The following is a 22,839-nucleotide window of genomic DNA, read 5'->3' on the forward strand; positions in this document are numbered from 1 at the left end:
ACTCTCAGATAATAGCATCGGCGCTCTGCATTTTCTCTGGCTCTTGGCTAGGTGGGACGCTAGCGTCCCACATATCCCAGAGAGGTTAACCTGTTATTCCTACCCCCTACTTTTTCGAACATTCTGTTAAAAATCGCGCAACATTTCAGTGCCCTGCTACTCATGCCAGGAATATAGCATATGCATATGATTAGTATGTGTGGATAGAAAACACTCAGACGTTTATAAAACTGGTTAAATCACGGCTGTGACTATAACAGAACGTGCGTTTCATCGAAAAGTGCAGGAAAATCTGATCACTGAAAATGGAAAAATATATCCATGCGCGACTTGAACCCATTGATAAAGGTGAGCCACATTTAATGGGGCTGAGGTTGCAATACCTACAGCTTCCACACGATGTCAACAGTCTTGTCATTTGCCTACCTTTTGTTTCTTGGGTCAAAAAGACGCAAGACATTGTCTTTCTTCCGGTCTCCGACCGGATATTTTGGTTGAGATTTACCCGGACATTATTTCCAGACGTAGAGCTATAGAATTTACATCGCCTCGTGATCAATTTGATCGCTTATTAACGTTAACTAATACCTAAAGTTGCATTACAAAAGTATTTCGAAGTGTTTTGTGAAAGTTTATCGTCAACTTTTTTAATTTTAAAAAATGACGTCGCGTTATAAAACAATGTTTTTTTCCTTGATTACAGTCTTCATAGATTGATATCTAGGCTATATATGGACCGATTTAAACGAAAAAAGACCCAATAGTGATGTTTATGGGACATCTAGGAGTGCCAAGAAAGAAGATGGTCAAAGGTAATGAATGTTATATATTTTATTGGTGCGTTTAGTGTAGCGCCAACTATGCTAATTATTTTGTTTACGTCCCCTGCGGGTCTTTTGGGGTGTTACATGCTATCAGATAATAGCTTCTCATGCTTTCGCCGAAAAGCATTTTAAAAATCTGACTTGTTGCCTGGATTCACAATGAGTGTAGCTTTAATTCACTTCCCTGCATGTGTATTTTAATGAACGTTTGAGTTTTAACTAGTACTATTAGCATTTAGCGTAGTGCATTTGCATTTCCAGATGTCTAGATGGGACGCCTGCGTGTCAGGTAGGAGCAAGAGGTTAAAGAACAACCAGGCATCCTATACTGACGGGATGAGGTCAATTTCCTTCCAGGATACCCGGGCCTGCTCTCTGAAGTATTTTAGGGAGCGTTTGACAGTGATGAGGGATTGTCGTTTGAACGCGGACCCATTACGGACGCAAGCAATGGGGCAGTGATCGCTGAGATCCTGTTTGAAGACAGCAGAGGTGTATTTGGAGGGCAAGTTGGTCAGGATGATATCTATGAGGGTACCCATGTTTACAGATTAATGGTTATACCTGGTAGGTTCCTTGATAATTTGTGTGAGATTGAGGACATCTAGTTTAGATTGTAGGACGGCCTGGGTGTTAAGCATATCCCAGTTTAGGTCACCAAAAAGTACAAACTCTGAAAATAGATGGGGGGCAATCAATTCACATATGGTGTCCAGGTCACAACTGGAGGCTGAGGAGGGTCTATAACAAGCGGCAACAGTGAGAGACTTATTTATGGAAATGTGGATTTTAAAAAGTAGAAGCTCGAACTGTTTGGGCACAGACCTGGATAGTAAGACAGAACTCTGGAGGCTCTCTCTGCAGTAGATTGCAACTCCGCCCCCTTTGGCAGTTCTATCTTTACGGAAAGTGTTGTAGTTGGGGATGGAGATTTCAGAATTTTTGGTGGCCTTCCTCAGCCAGGATTCAGACAAGGCTAGGACATCAGGATTGGCAGAGTAATTACAGTATTTAACATTAGATCGTCTCTAAGATTTCCAGGAATGTGGTTGTGAATATAGATCGCAACACCGCCCCCGTTGGTATTTCAGTCTTTTAGGTAACCATGTATTGCTACCACTGTATCATCAAAGGTATTTTCTAAGTGAGTTTCAGATATAGTCAGAATATGAATGTCAGCTGTTACAGGCTGCATATGTTAATAGGAGCTATTTGTAGCACTTTTCTTGGTTGCTTGATTGTTTTTTAATGCTTTACTGGGAAGCTAATCAGAAGTAGACTTGCTCATATTATTTATATGGAGCAGATAGTGCAGGGTGAGCTGCACAAAGTGGTCTTCCTACTAGGGCACACCACCTCAGTCCTAACAGTGTAACTCTGGTTCATAGGCTCATTATTACTGCATACAAAAGCTGCCTTACTTGATTAACAAAGGTATTCGGTGCAATTAGGGGCACATAAATGAAGTTACTTACATAGTGTTTGCCAATGCCCCTAGGATCATGTACATTAGATGCAGAATTATGAAGACTCATTGCCACAATGGTAGGGATTTACTGAGCTGGTCTTGGATCATTGAAATGTCATTGTTTCAACGCAGACTTGAAATGCGTGGAGCCAAGATGATTTGGATGGACTCCGTCATTCCTGTAGACTATCTTCTGTTTCCAGAAGGTGTCAAAGTTATCTATAAAAGTGAATCCAGCAGAGCTACAGTAATAATCTTCACACCCGCGGCCCAACGATGGTCATGGACCTGAAATAATTGGCAGTTTTTTAGTCTTTTAATGCTAAAATCAGTTCTTTAAAATACATTTTAAAATGTTCCAAGCTAGCCCTCCTGATGTTGTTTAACCCCACATGGACTACGACAATTTAATTACCCGGCATCTGTCGCAGAACAGTCGGAAGTAGCCTCGTGATGTCCTGTATTCTTGCTCCTGAGTAGTACAGTGTTTGCCTTTGGGACGAGATGTTCTCAGAATAAAGCTGCCTATAATGACAGCTGGTGATGTTGAATGGGCCGGTCTCTCAGTCAGCCTCATGGTCTGATGAGGGTGGGAGCTTTGAGGATCTGAACCCGTGGTAGAAGCCTCCTGAGAGGTAGACAGAACCGGGGACGAAGACGCAGGTACACCTGGATCTGATCTTGAATGGGAAGCCCCCAAGGAAGAAGGCGCCGGAACCTTTGGATCCAGGGTGGCAAAGGAGATATCTTTTGCCAGAGGAAGGTTTCTTCGTCTTTCACGGCGAGTGACGTACCTCCATGGCTGGTTGGTTGGGTCGAGAATAGCTCTGTTCTCCATGGAAGGGGGAGACCCCTTCGGGGATGAAACCCTGCTGAGCATCGGCCAGTAAGCTGTGGAGAGCAAAACTTCCACCAGACCAGAGCGGCGTCCGGCTACTTGGGTGGAAGAAAAAGAAAAGATAGGTGGGCGTGGATACCCCAGTACCATGTGTAGGTTTGCTACTTGCTTGCTATGAGTAGCCGCTTCACTCCTGTAGTCCTCTGCAAGCAAGCAGTTGCTACATTGAAAGTCAGCACTGTCCACATTGTCCCGGGAACAAATCAAAGTAAACACAGCTTCCGCAACGCTGGAAACGTTCAATAGCGACCTCCATTTGAAACCGCAGAGCTAGATAGGCTTTCGTGTCTATCACCCCATGCGGAATCTGGCAGGATCCTGGGACAGACAGCAGCGCTCACAGCAACTAAGCCCAACAGAGCCGCAGCATCCAAAACAAAGTACACTGCTCAAAAAAATAAAGGGAACACTTAAACAACACAATGTAACTCCAAGTCAATCCCACTTCTGTGAAATCAAACTGTCCATTTAGGAAGCAACACTGATTGACAATACATTTCACATGCTGTTGTGCAAATGGAATAGACAACAGGTGGAAATGATTGGCAATTAGCAAGACACCCCCAATAAAGGAGTGGTTCTGCAGGTGGTGACCTTACAGCCCAACATCGTGCAGGACGTTTGGCATTTGCCAGAGAACACCAATATTGGCAAATTCGCTACTGGCGCCCTGTGCTCTTCACAGATGAAAGCAGACGTGACAGAGTCTGGAGACGCCGTGGAGAACGTGGAGAACGTTCTGCTGCCTGCAACATCCTCCAGCATGACCGGTTTGGCGGTGGGTCAGTCATGGTGTGGGGTGGCATTTCTTTGGGGGGCCGCACAGCCCTCCATGTGCTCGCCAGAGGTAGCCTGACTGCCATTAGGTACCGAGATGAGATCCTCAGACCCCTTGTGAGACCATATGCTGTTGCGGTTGGCCCTGGGTTCCTCCTATTGCAAGACAATGCTAGACCTCATGTGGCTGGAGTGTGTCAGCAGTTCCTGCAAGAGGAAGGCATTGATGCTATGGACTGGCCCGCCCGTTCCCCAGACCTGAATCCAATTGAGCACATCTGGGACATTATGTCTCGCTCCATCCACCAAAGCCACGTTGCACCACAGACTGTCCAGGAGTTGGCGGATGTAGTCCAGGTCTGGGAGGAGATCCCTCAGGAGACCATCTGCCACCTCATCAGGAGCATGCCCAGGCGCTGTAGGGAGGTCATACAGGCACCTGGAGGCCATCAGCCATTGATCCATCAAAGTACCTAGTCTGTGCGCATCAATCTTCCTGAGTGTGTGTGTATGCACATATGCATGCTTGTGCGCACATAACGTGTTCACATGTAATGGTGTGTGTTGTGTTCTCACAGTATGTATAGATACCTACATGTTTTTAATATCCCTTACACCAACATTTGTGTGTTTGTGTGCCTGTGTGATTCCGCATAAGCTTGCGTGTGTGTGTGTGTGTGTGCACACAACTATAGGTGTGTATCTGTCGCATTTCACCACTCACTGATCATGACTCCAGACACAGCTAGCAGCAGGGCAGCGATGAGGGCTGAAGTCCCCACAGACAGACCCAGGGCCAGATGGGACAGGGAGGGCTGGGGTGGCAGCAGAGACACCTCTGCCAGGGGAGAGAAGAGTTCAGATCTGGGTCAAGTACATCTTATTAGAAGATGTTGTGAATTTACTTTCAATCATCTGATGACTGTTATTTATCGAAATAACTAACTATCTTTAATTATTACCCGATTAAATTAATCATGTAACAATGAACTCATTAGGAATTCGGGGCACCACGAGAGTTGTTGGTTAAAGAGTTACCATCTCCCGAATTAAACTCTACCACATCCATAAAACAGTCAACGTATTAATCATAACCTCATATCATATCGTCATTCTGAACAGTCGTAACCTCCTGTATCTGCAAAAAGCCCAGCCTTACTAATTCAGTACTACACAAATGGGTTTAATTATTTATTTACTAGCTAAGTAAATGATAACATAGGATAAACAAACACACTTAATACATTAGGATAAGGTCCCTAGCGGACTGACAACATATGGCGACATGTTACAAAGGAGATGTAGATAGAGAGAGAAAGAGACACTTATCGTTGATACATTTTAGGAACTACTCTCACAGTAATCATGTACTTTGCCCACGAACCACCGCCCGTTTGGAGTAAGAAATCATTAATATATTTACGTTTAAATGCCTTTGTTCACTGTGGATCTCTGTCGGTACCAGCCCTCCTAAGGAAGGGTGTTGAGATTTCAGTGGAAAGCTTGTAAGGCTCTGATTGTTCAAAAGGGGTCCCCCCTACCCTCTGTCTTCTACTGTTGTTCACTCTGGAAGATGCTCCTTGGATGATAGGCTAGCCAGCCGTTTCGACGGTTCCCATTAGTGATGAGAGTAGTTGAATACGGTGATTTGAGAAGGGTAGTAGAATAGAATGGTTTGAAGAGTAGTAGAATGGTCCCACTTAAATTCGCTTTTCTAGATACGTTCCTTAGGACAGCTAATCAGCTGCACCAGTGATTTTCCAGGAGGGGAGTTTCTCTCCTCTACCTCGTGTTGATATTCAGAGATCGAACCACTTTGGACGTGAGCTGCAGCTAAGATGTCTCTCTGGTCTACATGTTAATATCTTTATCCTTTTATGCACTCTGGTCAACAGGGTTCTGTCAGGCTGACACGCTCTCTGACTTCACTCGGGGTGTGGCTACTTACTGTGCAATGTTTATAGGAGACAAATGATCTCTTATGGCTCCTAAAATCATATTCCTATCTTAGGAAAATACTTTCATAATTTGTCATATTTAAAGTACAACGTAGAGGATGGAGACTTCATATACCTAGTGTATATACTTTTCAAGTTACAGTAGGTGAGGCGTCAATCCCCCACCAGCTCCCTCCTCCCCTCTTCTGTGGGTGAGGGAGGGTTTGGTTATTGTGATCCATTGCCAAGTTGATCTGACCCATTCAGATACTTACATGACAGTCATGACAAAGAGCATCACAAAATTAAGTGAATATTAGTGATGAGCACAAGTTCTAATTGCTAATCCTATGGATGGATACAAATATGGAAAATCTATTCCAATATCAGCTGAATTGTTTTTCGATACGATAATGCTAGATATCGACTATATAAAAAACAAACTTTTCTGTTGTCTTCCACAGCTCCACAGGTCCATACACCTGTTTGCTGATTGCCCATTGCGCCTGGTATGAATGATGTGAGAGCTATATCATATAAAATGTTCGATATTGGTGCCAACCACTACAGAATATATTGTTGTCGCAGTCATCTTTTGGTGTTGGATAATTTTTTGTGTTGGCTCAGAATCTTTGTTTACCCCAACAAGAACTATAATAAACTTCTATAAGCGCCTGCATACGGCATATTATTTCAATACTTTACATGTGCTACACAATGGTCACCAGTGGTATAGTCCACAAAATGCAAAGTCCAAGGTCAGTCAAGCACACATTAAAATACTTTCAAGTACTAACCATTGAAGTTTTTAAAAGTATGTGACTTATGTTTTTGACCCAAGTCTGGAAAAGTAATATGGAACAATGATTTCACCTCTGCAAGCTATCCTAAGTATTGATCAAAATGGATTAATTGATCAAAAAAATTATAACAATTAGTGAATTATTACTACATCATTTAAAAAGCATTTCCTATGAGTAAGATTCAATAAAGTATAGAACCCCTGCTAATAGATTACTTTTAAGTGGATGATTTAAGGAAGATTAATTATGTTTTAATTTATATGTAGAATTCTATTATAGTCATCAAATTGAGCAAGGCACATACATCTCTGATTGTTATATTACAAAGGTAGTGTGTGTGTGTGTGTGTGTGTGTGTGTGTGTGTGTCTCTGACCTGTTGATGCATTGACACAAGAGACACCGTCGGGGGCAAGTTCGAGGTCCTCGTCACAGTAACACATTGTCCCCTCCTCGTTCTCATGACACTCGCCCGTCTCACAGTGGCTACAGTTCTGCACGGGGCAGATGATCACTTCTCCATCACTTTCCATCCCTATACACGCACAGACAAAGGAAATGGTCAACGGATATGCTCCGTGCATACCGTATATGCTGCCCCTTTGCTTTATTCCTCAACCCTCAACTTTCTGAACATTCGAGACGTGTAGTGTCCGGAGACACCTGAAACCCCACCTCTTTAAGGAATACCTAGGATAGGATAAAGTAATCCTTCTCACACCCCCTTAAAAGACCTAGATGCACTATTGTAAAGTGGCTGTTCCACTGGATGTCATAAGGTGAAAGCACCAATTTGTAAGTCGCTCTGGATAAGAGCGTCTGCTAAATGACTTAAATGTAAATGTAGTCCACTTGTCATTCCAATCTCCTTTGCATTAGCGTAGCCTCTTCTGTAGCCTGTCAACTATGTGTCTGTCTATCCCTGTTCTCTCCTCTCTGCACAGACCATACAAACGCTCCACACCGCGTGGCCGCGGCCACCCTAATCTGGTGGTCCCAGCGCGCACGACCCACGTGGAGTTCCAGGTCTCCGGTAGCCTCTGGATCTGCCGATCTGCGGCCAACAAGGCAGAGTTCATCTCAGCCTATGCCTCCCTCCAGTCCCTCGACTTCTTGGCACTGACGGAAACATGGATCACCACAGATAACACTGCTACTCCTACTGCTCTCTCTTCGTCCGCCCACGTGTTCTCGCACACCCCGAGAGCTTCTGGTCAGCGGGGTGGTGGCACCGGGATCCTCATCTCTCCCAAGTGGTCATTCTCTCTTTCTCCCCTTACCCATCTGTCTATCGCCTCCTTTGAATTCCATGCTGTCACAGTTACCAGCCCTTTCAAGCTTAACATCCTTATCATTTATCGCCCTCCAGGTTCCCTCGGAGAGTTCATCAATGAGCTTGATGCCTTGATAAGCTCCTTTCCTGAGGACGGCTCACCTCTCACAGTTCTGGGCGACTTTAACCTCCCCACGTCTACCTTTGACTCATTCCTCTCTGCCTCCTTCTTTCCACTCCTCTCCTCTTTTGACCTCACCCTCTCACTTTCCCCCCCTACTCACAAGGCAGGCAATACGCTCGACCTCATCTTTACTAGATGCTGTTCTTTCACTAACCTCATTGCAACTCCCCTCCAAGTCTCCGACCACTACCTTGTATCCTTTTCCCTCTCGCTCTCATCCAACACTTCCCACACTGCCCCTACTCGGATGGTATCGCGCCGTCCCAACCTTCGCTCTCTCTCCCCCGCTACTCTCTCCTCTTCCATCCTATCATCTCTTCCCTCTGCTCAAACCTTCTCCAACCTATCTCCTGATTCTGCCTCCTCAACCCTCCTCTCCTCCCTTTCTGCATCCTTTGACTCTCTATGTCCCCTATCCTCCAGGCCGGCTCGGTCCTCCCCTCCCGCTCCGTGGCTCGACGACTCATTGCGAGCTCACAGAACAGGGCTCCGGGCAGCCGAGCGGAAATGGAGGAAAACTCGCCTCCCTGCGGACCTGGCATCCTTTCACTCCCTCCTCTCTACATTTTCCTCTTCTGTCGCTGCTGCTAAAGCCACTTTCTACCACTCTAAATTCCAAGCATCTGCCTCTAACCCTAGGAAGCTCTTTGCCACCTTCTCCTCCCTCCTGAATCCTCCTCCCCCTCCCCCTCCTCCCTCTCTGCAGATGACTTCGTCAACCATTTTGAAAAGAAGGTCGACGACATCCGATCCTCGTTTGCTAAGTCAAACGACACCGCTGGTTCTGCTCACACTGCCCTACCCTGTGCTCTGACCTCTTTCTCCCTCTCTCTCCAGATGAAATCTCGCGTCTTGTGACGGCCGGCCGCCCAACAACCTGCCCGCTTGACCCTATCCCCTCCTCTCTTCTCCAGACCATTTCCGGAGACCTTCTCCCTTACCTCACCTCGCTCATCAACTCATCCCTGACCGCTGGCTACGTCCCTTCCGTCTTCAAGAGAGCGAGAGTTGCACCCCTTCTGAAAAAACCTACACTCGATCCCTCCGATGTCAACAACTACAGACCAGTATCCCTTCTTTCTTTTCTCTCCAAAACTCTTGAACGTGCCGTCCTTGGCCAGCTCTCCCGCTATCTCTCTCAGAATGACCTTCTTGATCCAAATCAGTCAGGTTTCAAGACTAGTCATTCAACTGAGACTGCTCTTCTCTGTATCACGGAGGCGCTCCGCACTGCTAAAGCTAACTCTCGCTCCTCTGCTCTCATCCTTCTAGACCTATCGGCTGCCTTCGATACTGTGAACCATCAGATCCTCCTCTCCACCCTCTCCGAGTTGGGCATCTCCGGCGCGGCCCACGCTTGGATTGCGTCCTACCTGACAGGTCGCTCCTACCAGGTGGCGTGGCGAGAATTCGTCTCCTCACCACGTGCTCTCACCACTGGTGTCCCCAGGGCTCTGTTCTAGGCCCTCTCCTATTCTCGCTATACACCAAGTCACTTGGCTCTGTCATAACCTCACATGGTCTCTCCTATCATTGCTATGCAGACGACACACAATTAATCTTCTCCTTTCCCCCTTCTGATGACCAGGTGGCGAATCGCATCTCTGCATGTCTGGCAGACATATCAGTGTGGATGACGGATCACCACCTCAAGCTGAACCTCGGCAAGACGGAGCTGCTCTTCCTCCCGGGGAAGGACTGCCCGTTCCATGATCTCGCCATCACGGTTGACAACTCCACTGTGTCCTCCTCCCAGAGCGCTAAGAACCTTGGCGTGATCCTGGACAACACCCTGTCGTTCTCAACTAACATCAAGGCGGTGGCCCGTTCCTGTAGGTTCATGCTCTACAACATCCGCAGAGTGCGACCCTGCCTCACACAGGAAGCGGCGCAGGTCCTAATCCAGGCACTTGTCATCTCCCGTCTGGATTACTGCAACTCGCTGTTGGCTGGGCTCCCTGCCTGTGCCATTAAACCGCTACAACTCATCCAGAACGCCGCAGCCCGTCTGGTGTTCAACCTTCCCAAGTTCTCTCACGTCACCCCGCTCCTCCGCTCTCTCCACTTGGCTTCCAGTTGAAGCTCGCAAATGCATATACTATATTCCTGGCATGAGTAGCAGGGCGCTGAAATGTTGCGCGATTTTTAACAGAATGTTCAAAAAAGTAGAGGGTAGAAGGAAGAGGTTAAGGAATACCTAGGATAGGATAAAGTAATCCTTCTCACCCCCCCCCCCTTAAAAGATTTAGATGCACTATTGTAAAGTGGCTGCTCCACTGGATGTCATAAGGTGAATCCACCAATTTGTAAGTCGCTCTGGATAAGAGCGTCTGCTAAATGACTTAAATGTAAATGTAAATGTAAATGTAATATACAATGTTACAGATGCAATAGCCTCCATATACTAGAATAGAAAATAATAGAATAGAATAGGCTGGGAGCAGCACAGTGTCAACTGTAGAGCAGCGCTTTGCTCAAGGGCACAACAGTAGTGAAAGGCACCTGGGAGCAGACACCAGCAGACCTCCGATTGCCAGTTCAATTCCCACCTTCATCACCCTACCTGACGCCTGCCTGAAGATTGAATCAACAACCTTACTACTGGTCCGCCTCACTAACCTCTATCTTGCCAGTCGCCGCACTGTAGTTCATAGACTATGTACTGTAATTGTCTCTTATTTCATCATCCGTTACCTTTCAGAGCATCCAGGAAGATCTCTCCCTCTGGGTTGGTGAAAGAGGAACCGTCATCCCCGTCCTGCTTTGGGTCATTTGCTTCAGAGGTGCTGCCACCTAGAGAAAGTGAAGGGGATGGTTGTGGTAATAAAATGACATAATCAGTTAGCGAACTTACTACAGAGTACCTCCATGGTATATAGCAGGTGTCGAACTCATTCCACAAAGGGCTGATTGTCTGCAGCTTTTCGCTCCTCCTTTAAACTTGAATGATGAATTAAGGTCACTAATTAGTAAAGAACTCCCCTCACCTGGTTGTCTAGGTCTTCATTGAAAGGAAAAATCAAAAACCCGCAGACACTAGGCCCTCCATGGAACTAGATTGACAGCCCTGGTATGTACAGTAGAATTAATTTAATCTAAAGTGCTACCTGATGATATTATCTAATGATAAATAATGATAATAAAGTTTTATGGACCAACAATGACAAAGTGACAGATAGGGTGATTGAAAATCTACATGACATCTACAATTCGGAAAGTATTCAGACCCTTCACTTTTCCAAATTTTGTTATGTTACAGCCTTATTCTAAAATTGATTTAAAAAAAATTCCCCTCATCAGTCTACACACAATACCCCATAATGACAAAGCAAAAGCAGGTTCTTAGACATTTTTGCAAAGTTATTACAAATAAAAAAACATAAATACATTATTTACATAAGTATTCAAACCCTTTTCTATGAGACTCGAAATTGAGCTCAGGTGCATCCAGTTTCCATTGATCCTCCTTAAGATGTTCCTGGAGTCCACCTGTGGTAAATTCAATTGAAAGGCACACACCTGTCTGTATAAAGATCCCACGAATGCATGCCAGAGTAGAAACCAAGCCATGAGGTCGAAGGAGCTGTACGTAGATCTCCGAGACAGGATTGTGTCGAGGCACAGATCTGGGGAAGGGTACCAAAATATTTCTGCAGCATTGAAGGTCCCCAAGACCTCAGGGAGGTGACCAAGAACCCGATAGTCATTCTGACCGAGCTCCAGAGTTCCTCTGTGGAGATGGGAGAACCTTCCAGAAGGACAACCATCTCTGCAGCACTCCACCAATAAGACCTTAATTTTAAAGTGGCCAGACAGATGTCACTCCTCAGTAAAAGGCACATGACAGCCCGCTTGGAGTTTGCCAAAAGACACCTAAAGGACTCTCAGTCCATGAGAAACAAGATTCTCTGATCTGATAAGGCCAAGATTGAACTCTTTGGCCTGAATGCCAAGCGTCACGTCTGAAAGAAACCTGACACCATCCCTACAGTGAAGCATGGTGGTGGCAGAATCAGGCTGTTTTTGACTGACAGGGACTGGGCGACTAGTCAGGATCGAGGGAAAGGTGAATGGAGTAAAGTACAGAGAGATCTTTGATGAAAACCTGCTCCAGAGCACTCAGGACCTCAGACTGAGGCTAAGGTTCACCATCCAACAGGACAACGACCCTAAGCACACAGCCAAGACAACGCAGGAGTGGCTTTGGGACAAGTCTCTGAATGTCCTTGAATGGCCCAGCCAGAGCCCGAACATTTCTGAAGAAACCTGAAAATAGCTGTGCCGCGACGCTCCCCATACAACCAAATAGAGCTTGATAGGATCTGCAGAGAATAATGGGAGAAACTGGGGTATCGTGTGTTGCTTTATGAGGGGGAAAAAATATTTTATACATTTTAGAATAAGGCTGCAATGTAACAAAATGTGGAAAAAGTCAAGGGGTCTGAATACTTTCCTGAATGCACTGCTTTATATTTTTATTTTAATTTTATTTAACCTTTATTTAACTAGGCAAGTCAGTTAAGAATAAATTCTTATTTACCCTCCCTAACCCGGATGACGCTGGGCCAATTGTGCGCCGGGATCGAACCGAGCTGTATATTCATATTACTATATACTGTATATTTACTGTATATATATTTTTACCTACCTCTATACCCCCCTCCTCCACCACCGGATGTACAGGGGCCTCCCCCTCCCCCGAAGCCCCCTCTGGTCTTCCAACCCAACTTCTGGCAGGGTTGCCCCCCCTGGCCTCCAAGTATTAGGGGTCTCCCACCCAGAGACCCAGGGTTACTGTCATTCCAACCTCCGCCTCCACCTACCCACACAAAGATACAAAGGACAAACACTAAGACAGTTATACACTGGATTAAATCATGTGCACACATTTACTGACACCTTCTGGATAGCCAATCAATCAATGAACACTTGATTGATTGATTGATTGATTTCTGGACAGTCACAGTCCTTAAATGTTGCAAGCAAATCCTCACATGGGCACCATAATGTGGAGGATCATCCTCATATGGGGCACCAACATGTAGATAAAGGCCGTTCTTATGGGATGGCAGATGGTAATATTATGATTAATTTGATTGAAACTCTCTAGCATCCACCCATTCACACTCAGGTCAATGTCTGAAATAGAATCAGGAATGTTTCCAGCGCTGAGCCAGAAATACAGTAACCACCTCTGTATATTATAGAGACTTGGCAGTAGTTTGTAGTAGGGGCCTCCACCTCTCCTCTCAAAACCATGCTCCGGCTCTAGTTAGCACGAAGACACCCACAATTAATCCTACACAAACTCTCCCAGCTCGCATCTTGCCCTATTTTCTCCTCTTCTTTCCCACCAGTCAAATGAGCCAAACAAGTACATCCAAAACCTAAAAAAAAAGAAAATCCTACGCCAGCAACAAACAGTAAACAGACCAGACAGAGCAAATGTATTATTTGCGCTCACCGGGCTACACTCACAGTAAGCCAAAGGCCTACTGAACAGCCTAATATGACTCACAATGAGTGAATAATGGATACAGAGATGTGTAAAAAATTACAGTAATGTGAGGCGTTGTGTTTGCACCCCAGGTAGAAAAGGAGAGAGACAAATTGTGAAGTTAATAGGCATGCAAACCTGTCATCTTGTCCTGTCTTACTTTACTAGTAAGAAATATAAAAATTACTATGAACAGAGGTAGGGTCCTATGAAACTCACCTATTCTTTTGCCATGAACAGACCACAACCCTGGAGTACACCCAAAACAGGAGTGTATAGTTTCCAATGCAACGTTCTACGGTCAATTTCTCACATATAAAATGTATAAAAAACTTAACAAATAAACCAACTTTATACAATACTGTTAACAAAAATTGCCTATCCCCGCTAAAGCATACTCTAGCTGTAAGTACAAACAAGCCACACAGAAAAGGTATTTGAAACACATAATGGAGCACAAGACACTGAAAACCCTGGGTTGGGAGATGAAAGTGGTAAATAATTATATTGAGTTGTTAATAGAACTCAGTTGGGGAGCAAGCCTTTACAAAGCTGTAGTTGTATTGAACTCAAACTGCACCAAGGGAGCGGGACACAGGGGGCCAGAATGGATTGGGGGCACACACTGAGGCAGATGCCCCCACAAACACACAGAACGAGCAAACAGACACCCACAAACACAGGCGCACACACACACACACACACACACACACACACACACACACACACACACACACACTGTCAAGCAGTTCTGCACAACACAAAACACACAGTGTTGTTGGAAGTTTTACCTGCCGCTCCAGACTTCCCGTTACGCCCTGGTACATTGGGGTCATCCATTAACTCATTCTGGCTGTCTGATTGGCTGCTGTACCCACGTCCACCACCTCCACCTGCGATGATCAGGGGGATGTGGACACCCCTCTCCACCTGTTACCATGGCAAATTAGTCAGTGTGACACCAATCTCTAAGATATATTATACATTTAATGTGGGTGTGCCCAGACCCGCTTCAACCCAGCTTAAATTAAAAAAAGGCACAGGTGCTCAATCGAGGAAAGAAACAACAACATGTACTCTAAATGATCTAATATATCCCCTTTCATTTCCTTTCCTAACTTCCTTATCTTACTAGGGCTGTGTCGGTCATGAAATTTGTCAGACGGTAACTGTTATACAAATGCCTGCAGGTCTTAGGGTAATTAACCGTTACTTAACATAAACACATTTAGCATCTCCAGGCCTCCACGCATGATGCGTGCATTTAGAACATCTGCATTTTTCAAAAGTCTAATAAATCCATTTAATATAGCCTACACCATCACAATAAATCCATTATTTATTTTAGGCCGGTCTAAAGAAACATTATGATGAGAGGAAAATGTATTTAAGAAGAACAGAATAGCATATTCTGAGTCGGCCTATTTTGTTATCTGGCTATGTGCAATGTCAATGGCAGCCTAGGCTGGAGACTAGTTCATTCAGCAGACAAGATATGCTTTGTGCCATTATTATTATTTCTTTTTACATCATATGACTTCATAGTAAGAAAAATATAATTGAACTTAGCTGAATGAAATTGGAAGGATATTCTTCCCATTCCTGATTGAGTGCGCATATGTTTTCCTCTACGACTTCCACAAGTGTCAGGAGACTCGTTTGAAGTCAGTACATCCGATTTGCCAACTCCTGTCTGTAGTTTTCGAACCGTTTGGGATACACACTAATATGACCCCTCTGTGCAAAGGTGAGACTCTCACAAACACTTACACATCGGTTGTTTTGCTCTAGGACACACTCACAAGACTCATCTGAATGCCCCCAATACCAGTTAAAAAATTAATGGAAGTATAAATGGCGACTTTTTTAGGGCAAAAATAAGGTGTTAAATGCATGTAAAAAAAACAACATTAAATAAATACATGTGTCCTGATCTTTCTAAAATCTCTCAGATATAGTAGTTCCTCAATTAAAAGTTTTGAGCTTATGCCATGACCGTCTGTGGTAGATGGTGTCAGATTGTGGTAAATTGTGTAATTCTCTCATTGCACCACACTATCACAAGGGGGAATTAGAATGCTGATCTATCGGTAGTCTAAACTGTGGCACAATTGACTATCTTTTCGTAAATTAATGGAGGTGTGAATGTTTCAGTCCGAGAGTCTCTCTTCTCTGGCACTAGATTCCTGCATCAGGTCCCCAAAAAGTTGCTGCCGGGTGGTCGTGGAGTTGAGAGAGAACTTGGGTAAATATAATTACACTTGCCATGTGGACTGATTATTTTCGAAAAATAGGCACGGTGGGCTTTTGGTTTCTCTCCCTCTAAAAACAGAAATAAATTATTCTAAATAACAAACTTTATTCACCACAGTGTGAAAGAGTCATAGCCTCTCTATATAAAGTGAGTTTCTGAAAGTTCTTCATTGCTGATGTTAAGAAGTAACTGAATGAAAGAGAGTGCAGCGAGAATAAGGGGGGTGGTGTTGCCCATATTTTCAAGACCTGAGCTACTTAATTTATTTAAGAGATGTACTAGATTATTTAGGCAATCTAATATATTTGTTTAGTCTTGGCCTATTTAGTAGGCTATTTTGCAGCATAAAGCTATATTTGTCAGCATAAAGCTGAGTGACTCACTCATCTGTGGCTTTGGATCAAAAGAAATAAGTACCAATATTGTTCCTGATAGTCTTTAATAAAGAAATGTTTTGACCAAGTTAATCTGCTCATGTTGTGTGTGTTCAATTATTTGTGATATTGTGGTTATAATGAAGAATGTTAACAAAATAAATCAAATTAATCCTATTCATAATGAATAATCAAATGCCTTTTGCAAGTCTTTCATTTTTCCCTATTTATATTTTTGTAAGATTTGATTTAATCTTTTTAGACAATACAAAACATACACATACAAACTACAACTACATCACACCTGCCCAGATCCACCTGCTCACACCGCCATCTCCAGCGCCCGCATCACTCTCTGCCACATGGCCTCAAACTGCACCATTTTATTTCTCTCTGTCGCCCACATGCACTTTCAACATTTGGATAATAAAGCATTTCAAGGCGGACATTGGTTGATTTTCAGTTTTTAAGTATATGTATTTCAAAATGATTGACGAGAAAAGTATCGTCCAACGTATAGGGTATGGTATCTCTGCACCCTTATATGCCATGTCTTGAAATATGCAGACAGATGGATAAAAAGTTAATTTCCATTGTGATACTTCTGACAGCCACATTTCTAACTCCACCCATAACTTTTGGACTTAAAAACATTCCCAGAAGGCATGGATTATTATAACCTAATGCAAAATGAACCTGGTAATCAAATTGAATTAACTGTAGGCCAAAGACCTATGGGTTTAACCTTCTGAATAAATGATTATATTGAAGATAGAAGCCACCTCTTAATGAATTACAAGAGCCGATCCGTTACCCAACAAAATAATATACCTTTTTTTGTCTAATTGTTCTTATGACGACAGTCAGTAGGCTATTATTCTTCTTTTCCTGCATTAATTAATTTGTCTGCAAGCCCAAGAAATGTTTTCTGTTATTACATACAGACAGAAATGTTTTTGGGATACCAGCATTACGACCTGGAATACGACTTTCTCGAATTGGATCCTTTGTTCGTACCCCCCAATGCAATTGAATTGATTCCAAAGGCTGATCCAAAACACCTCCGGCGGAGAAGAGGTATTCGAAGTGGACTTCTAGTCCGACACAGGAGAAACATCAGGGGAAACCACCACTTCAGAGTATATTAATCACTAATGTTCAGTCTCTGGATAATAAAGTAGACCAGCTCAGGGAGAGAATCTCCATCCAGAGAAACATCAGGGGAAACATGGCTCTCTCGGGATATACTGTCTTTGTCCATACAGCCAGCTGGGTTCTTAGTATATTGTGCAGACAGGAATAAAGAACTCTCTGGTAAGAAGAAAGGTAGGGGTGTATGTTTCATGATTAACCACTCATGGTGTGATTGTGATAACATACAGAAACTCAAGTATTTTTGTTCCCCGACCTAGAATACCTCACAATCAAATGCCGACCGTGTTACCTCCCAAGAAAATTTTCTTAGGTTACAGCTGTGTATATTCCCCCTCAAGCCGATACCACAATGGCTCAAAGAACTTCACTGGACTTTATGCAAACTGGAAAACACATATCCTGAGGCCGCATGTATTGTACCTGGGGATTACAACAAAGCAAATTTGAGTAAAACACTACCGAAGTTATATCCACACATTGACTGTAGTACTCGAGCTGCTAAAACCCTTGACCACTGCTACTCCAACATCTGGAATGCCTACAAGGCCCTCCCCCGCCCCCTTAGGCAAATCTGATCACGGCTCCATTTTGCTCCTCCCTTCCTATAGGCAGAAACACAAACAGGAAGTACCCGTGCTAAGGACTACTCAACGCTGGTCTGACCAATCGGAATCTACGCTTGAAGATATGTTCCAAGTAGCCTCTGAGAATAACATTGATGAATACACAGATACGGTGACTGAGTTTATCAAGAAGTGTATAGGAGATGTTGTACCCACTGTGACCATTAACTTCTTGCGACTAGGTGGCGCTAATTAAAAACTTTGGATGAAAAACGTTCCCGTTTTAAACAAGATATTTTGTCACAAAAAGATGCTCGACTATGCATATAATTGACAGCTTTGGAAAGAAAACACTCTGACGTTTCCAAAACTGCAAAGATATTGTCTGTGAGTGCAACAGAACTAATGTTACAGGCGAAACCCAGATAAAAATCCTATCAGGAAGTGCCGCATTTTTTTAAACCGCCTCATGCCAATAACTCCTTATATGGCTGTGAATGAGCTACGAATGAGCTTACGTTTTCCACGCATTCCCCAAGGAATGACGTCTTTTAGGCATTTCCATTGAAGAATGGCTGTAAGGGACCATATATAGCATGTGGTCACATGGTGTCTCCCGCAGAAAATCTTGCGTAAAATACTGAGGTAGCCATTTTTCCAATCGCTTCTTATGAGAAACCAATTGCCTCAACAGATATATTATCGAATATATTTGTTAAAAACACCTTGAGGATGGATCCTAAACAACGTTTGCCGTGTTTCTGTCGATATTATGTAGCTAATTTTTTTTAAAGTTTGGCATTGTAGTAGTAGCATTTTTCGGTCGATTTCTCAGCCAAGCATGATGAAGAAACGGGAGCTTTTTCGCCTACAAAAATAATATTTTTGGAAAAAAGGAACATTTGCTATCTAACTGGGAGTCTCCTGAGTGAAAGCATCCGAAGTTCTTCAAAGGTAAATTATTTAATTTGGTTGCTTTTCTTATTTTCGTGAAAATGTTGCCTGCAGCCAGCAGAGCCTAGCATAGCATTATGCCATGAAAAACTTACACAAATGCTTGTCTAGCGTTGGCTGTAACGCATATTTTGAAAATATGAGATGACAGTGTTGTTAACAAAAGGCTAAGCTTGTGTTTGAATATATTTTATTCATTTATTTGCGATTTTCATGAATAGGAAAAGTTTCTAGTGGTATTTATGTCCGCTGCGTTATGCTAATGAATTTGAGGCTATGATCACGCTCCCGGATACGGGTTTGCTAGTCGCAAAAGGTTAAAACCTACCCTAACCAGAAACCGTGGATAGATGTCAGCATTCGCGCAAAACTGAAAGTGCGACCAACTGCATTTAACCATGGCAAGGTGACTGGGAATATGGCAAAATACAAACAGTGTAGTTATTCCATCCGTAAGGCAATCAAACAGGCAAAACGTTGGTATAGAAACAATTCTCCGTGGCCAATGTTAGTAAATCATTTAAGCGTGTTAACTTCTTTGGGATAGGGGGCAGCATTTCACTTTTGAATGAATAGCGTGCCCAGAGTGAACTGCCTCCTACTCAGTCCCATATGCTAATATATGCATATTATTATTAGTATTGAATAGAAAACACTCTGAAGTTTCTAAAACTGTGTGAATGATGTCTATGAGTATAACAGAACTCATATGGCAGGCAAACACCTGAGAAAAAAATCCAAACAGGAAGTGGGAAATCTGAGGTTTGTAGTTTTTGAACTCAGCTCCTATCGAATTCACAGTGGGATATGAGTTATGTTGCACTTCCTAAGGCTTCCACTAGATGTCAACAGTCTTTAGAACATTGTTTCAGGCTTCTCCTGTGAAGGGGGGCCAGATGTGAGCTGTTTGACTAAGGGGTCTGCCAGCAGCCTCGTTCACAGTCACGTGCATTTCCGACCGGATATTTTGATTGAGATTTACCCGGACATTATTTCCAGACGTACCCCTATAGAATATACTTCGTCTCGTGATTAATTTGATCGCTTATTAACGTTTACTAATACCTAAAGTTGCATTACAAAAGTATTTAGAAGTGTTTTGTGAAAGTTTATTGTCAACTTTTTTAATTTAAAAAAATTACGTTACGTTATAAGACGCTATTTTTTTTCGTTTATCACACAGTCTTCATAGATCGATATCTAGGCTATATATGGACCGATTTAATCGAAAAAAAGACCCAATAGTGATTATGGGACATCTAGGAGTGCCAACAAAGAAGATGGTCAAAGGTAATGAATGTTTTATATTTTATTTGTGCGGTTTGTGTAGCGCCGACTATGCTAATTATTTTGTTTACGTCCCCTGCGGGTCTTTTGGGGTGTTACATGCTAGCATCACCACCCTGGATGGTTCCGACCTTGAATATGTGGACATCTATAAGTACCTAGGTGTCTGGCTAGACTACAAACTCTCCTTCCAGACTCATATCAAACATCTCCAATCGAAAATCAAATCAAGAGTCGGCTTTCTATTCCGCAACAAAGCCTTCTTCACTCACGCCGCCAAGCTTACCCTAGTAAAATGACTATCCTACCGATCCTCGACTTCGGCGATGTCATCTACAAAATGGCTTCCAACACTCTACTCAGCAAACTGGATGCAGTCTATCACAGTGCCATCCGTTTTGTCACTAAAGCACCTTATACCACCCACCACTGCGACTTGTATGCTCTAGTCGGCTGGCCCTCGCTACATATTCGTCGCCAGACCCACTGGCTCCAGGTCATCTACAAGTCCATGCTAGGTAAAGCTCCGCCTTATCTCAGTTCACTGGTCACGATGGCAACACCCATCCGTAACACGCGCTCCAGCAGGTGTATCTCATTGATCATCCCTAAAGCCAACACCTCATTCGGCCGCCTTTCGTTCCAGTACTCTGCTGCCTGTGACTGGAACGAATTGCAAAAATCGCTGAAGTTGGAGACTTTTATCTCCCTCACCAACTTCAAACATCAGCTATCTGAGCAGCTAACCGATCGCTGCAGCTGTACATAGTCTATTGGTAAATAGCCCACCCATTTTCACCTACCTCATCCCCATACTGTTTTATTTATTTACTTTTCTGCTCTTTTGAAACACCAATATCTCTACCTGTACATGACCATCTGATCATTTATCACTCCAGTGTTAATCTGCAAAATTGTAATTATTCGCCTACCTCATGCCTTTTGCACACATTGTATATAGAATCCCCCCTTTTTTTCTACTGTGTTATTGACTTGTTAATTGTTTACTCCATGTGTAACTCTGTGTTGTCTGTTCACACTGCTATGCTTTATCTTGGCCAGGTCGCAGTTGCAAATGAGAACTTGTTCTCAACTAGCCTACCTGGTTAAATAAAGGTGAAATAAAAAATAAAACAATCAGATAATAGCTTCTCATGCTTTTGCCGAAAAGCATTTTAAAAATCTGACTTGTTGCCTGGATTCACAACGAGTGTAGCTTTAATTCAATACCCTGCATGTGTATTTTAATGAACGTTTGAGTTTTAACTAGTACTATTAGCATTTAGCGTAGCGCATTTGCATTTCCAGATGTCTAGATGGGACGCTTGCGTGTCAGGTAGGAGCAAGAGGTTAAGAACAAATTCTTATTTTCAATGACGGCCTAGGAACAGTGGGTTAACTGCCTGTTCAGGGGCAGAACGTCAGATTTGTACCTTGTCAGCTCGGGGATATGAACTTGCAACCTTGCGGTTACTAGTCCAACACTATAACCACTAGGCTGTTTACTTTTGATACACAAGTATATTTAAAACCAAATACTTTTAGACCTTTACTCAAGAAGTATTTTACTGGGTGACTTTCACTTTTACTTGAGTAATGTTCTATTAATAAATCCTGTTAGGGCTAGGGCTGTTTACCGCCCCCTCTGGAGGAATTGGGTGCCCATATTAAACAGGATAAATTTTTGTCAAAAGTTGCTAATATATGCATATAAAAAATATTTTCGAATAGAAAACATTCTAAAGCTTCTAAAACCGTTTAAATTTTGTCTCTATGTAAAGCAGAACTCTCAGGGCATGCATTCTCCCAAACTCTCTCTTGTCATGGGAAAAGTTGGCCCAACTTTGACATCATCGCAAACGCCCTTCCCAACCAGTTACAGCTCTGGGAACAGTCTCTACGTGTTCAGCGCGAAGCCTGCTTTCAATGGGGCTTCTCATTGTGAGAATCGCGCGCTCACGAGAGTTTGAGCGGGCCGAAAGCTCTCGGTCACGCGAAAAAAAAAGGTTACTCTTATGCGCGCTCTGGTCGGGTGAAGTCTTTTCCTCAGGATCGATTAAACGATGAGTGTGTTTCTGTTCGTCCTCACGATTTCTGTGCACCTTTATAACATGTTAAAGATTAATTATGAACATAGTTTGACAAGTTTACTCGACATATAATATGTAATTTCGACGTTTTGGTGCGCATCCACTTGACTTTTGGCTACATTTCGACCGAAATGTGTCGTTTTTGAGAACCGAAAGACACAGACTTGAAAACTAAACGCTGTTTTGGTAAGTATAATCCCTTCCAGGTCTTCTGATGGAAGAACAGCAAAGGTAAGGGAATATTTATGTGGTAAATTTGGGTTTCTGTGGACTCCAAGATAGAGGAGCCATAATGCTACTTTTGGAGCGCCGACTCCTAGTATAGCCTAGTGAACGCAACCTGTAACGTTAAAAATAAATGTAACACAGCGATTGAATTTAGAAGAAGTGTATCTTCCTATACATATGTAGAACATGCATATTTAGTCAAGGTTTATGATGTGTATTCCTTGTTAGCTGACGTTATCTGCCGGAGCTATGTCATTTCTCCGGACATTTTAGTA

The 22,839-nt window shown here is 43.3% G+C and overlaps 1 protein-coding gene across 1 annotated transcript in view; it reads right to left on the reverse strand.

The window, feature by feature from the left end:
• The window catches only part of LOC115138263 (ALK tyrosine kinase receptor-like), a 683,992-nt gene that overhangs the window by 31,287 nt on the left and 629,866 nt on the right, over window positions 1-22,839 (reverse strand). The window contains exons 15-19 of the mRNA XM_029674939.2: window positions 14,451-14,589; window positions 12,811-12,981; window positions 10,857-10,955; window positions 7,082-7,240; window positions 4,692-4,805 (exon numbers count right to left, since the gene is read on the reverse strand). Of these exons, the coding sequence (XP_029530799.2) occupies window positions 4,692-4,805; window positions 7,082-7,240; window positions 10,857-10,955; window positions 12,811-12,981; window positions 14,451-14,589 (682 nt within the window). The remainder of the gene's footprint in view (window positions 1-4,691; window positions 4,806-7,081; window positions 7,241-10,856; window positions 10,956-12,810; window positions 12,982-14,450; window positions 14,590-22,839) is intronic.

The sequence above is a fragment of the Oncorhynchus nerka genome, linkage group LG12 (assembly GCF_034236695.1).
Source record: "Oncorhynchus nerka isolate Pitt River linkage group LG12, Oner_Uvic_2.0, whole genome shotgun sequence".
In the NCBI taxonomy this organism is placed as follows: domain Eukaryota; kingdom Metazoa; phylum Chordata; class Actinopteri; order Salmoniformes; family Salmonidae; genus Oncorhynchus; species Oncorhynchus nerka.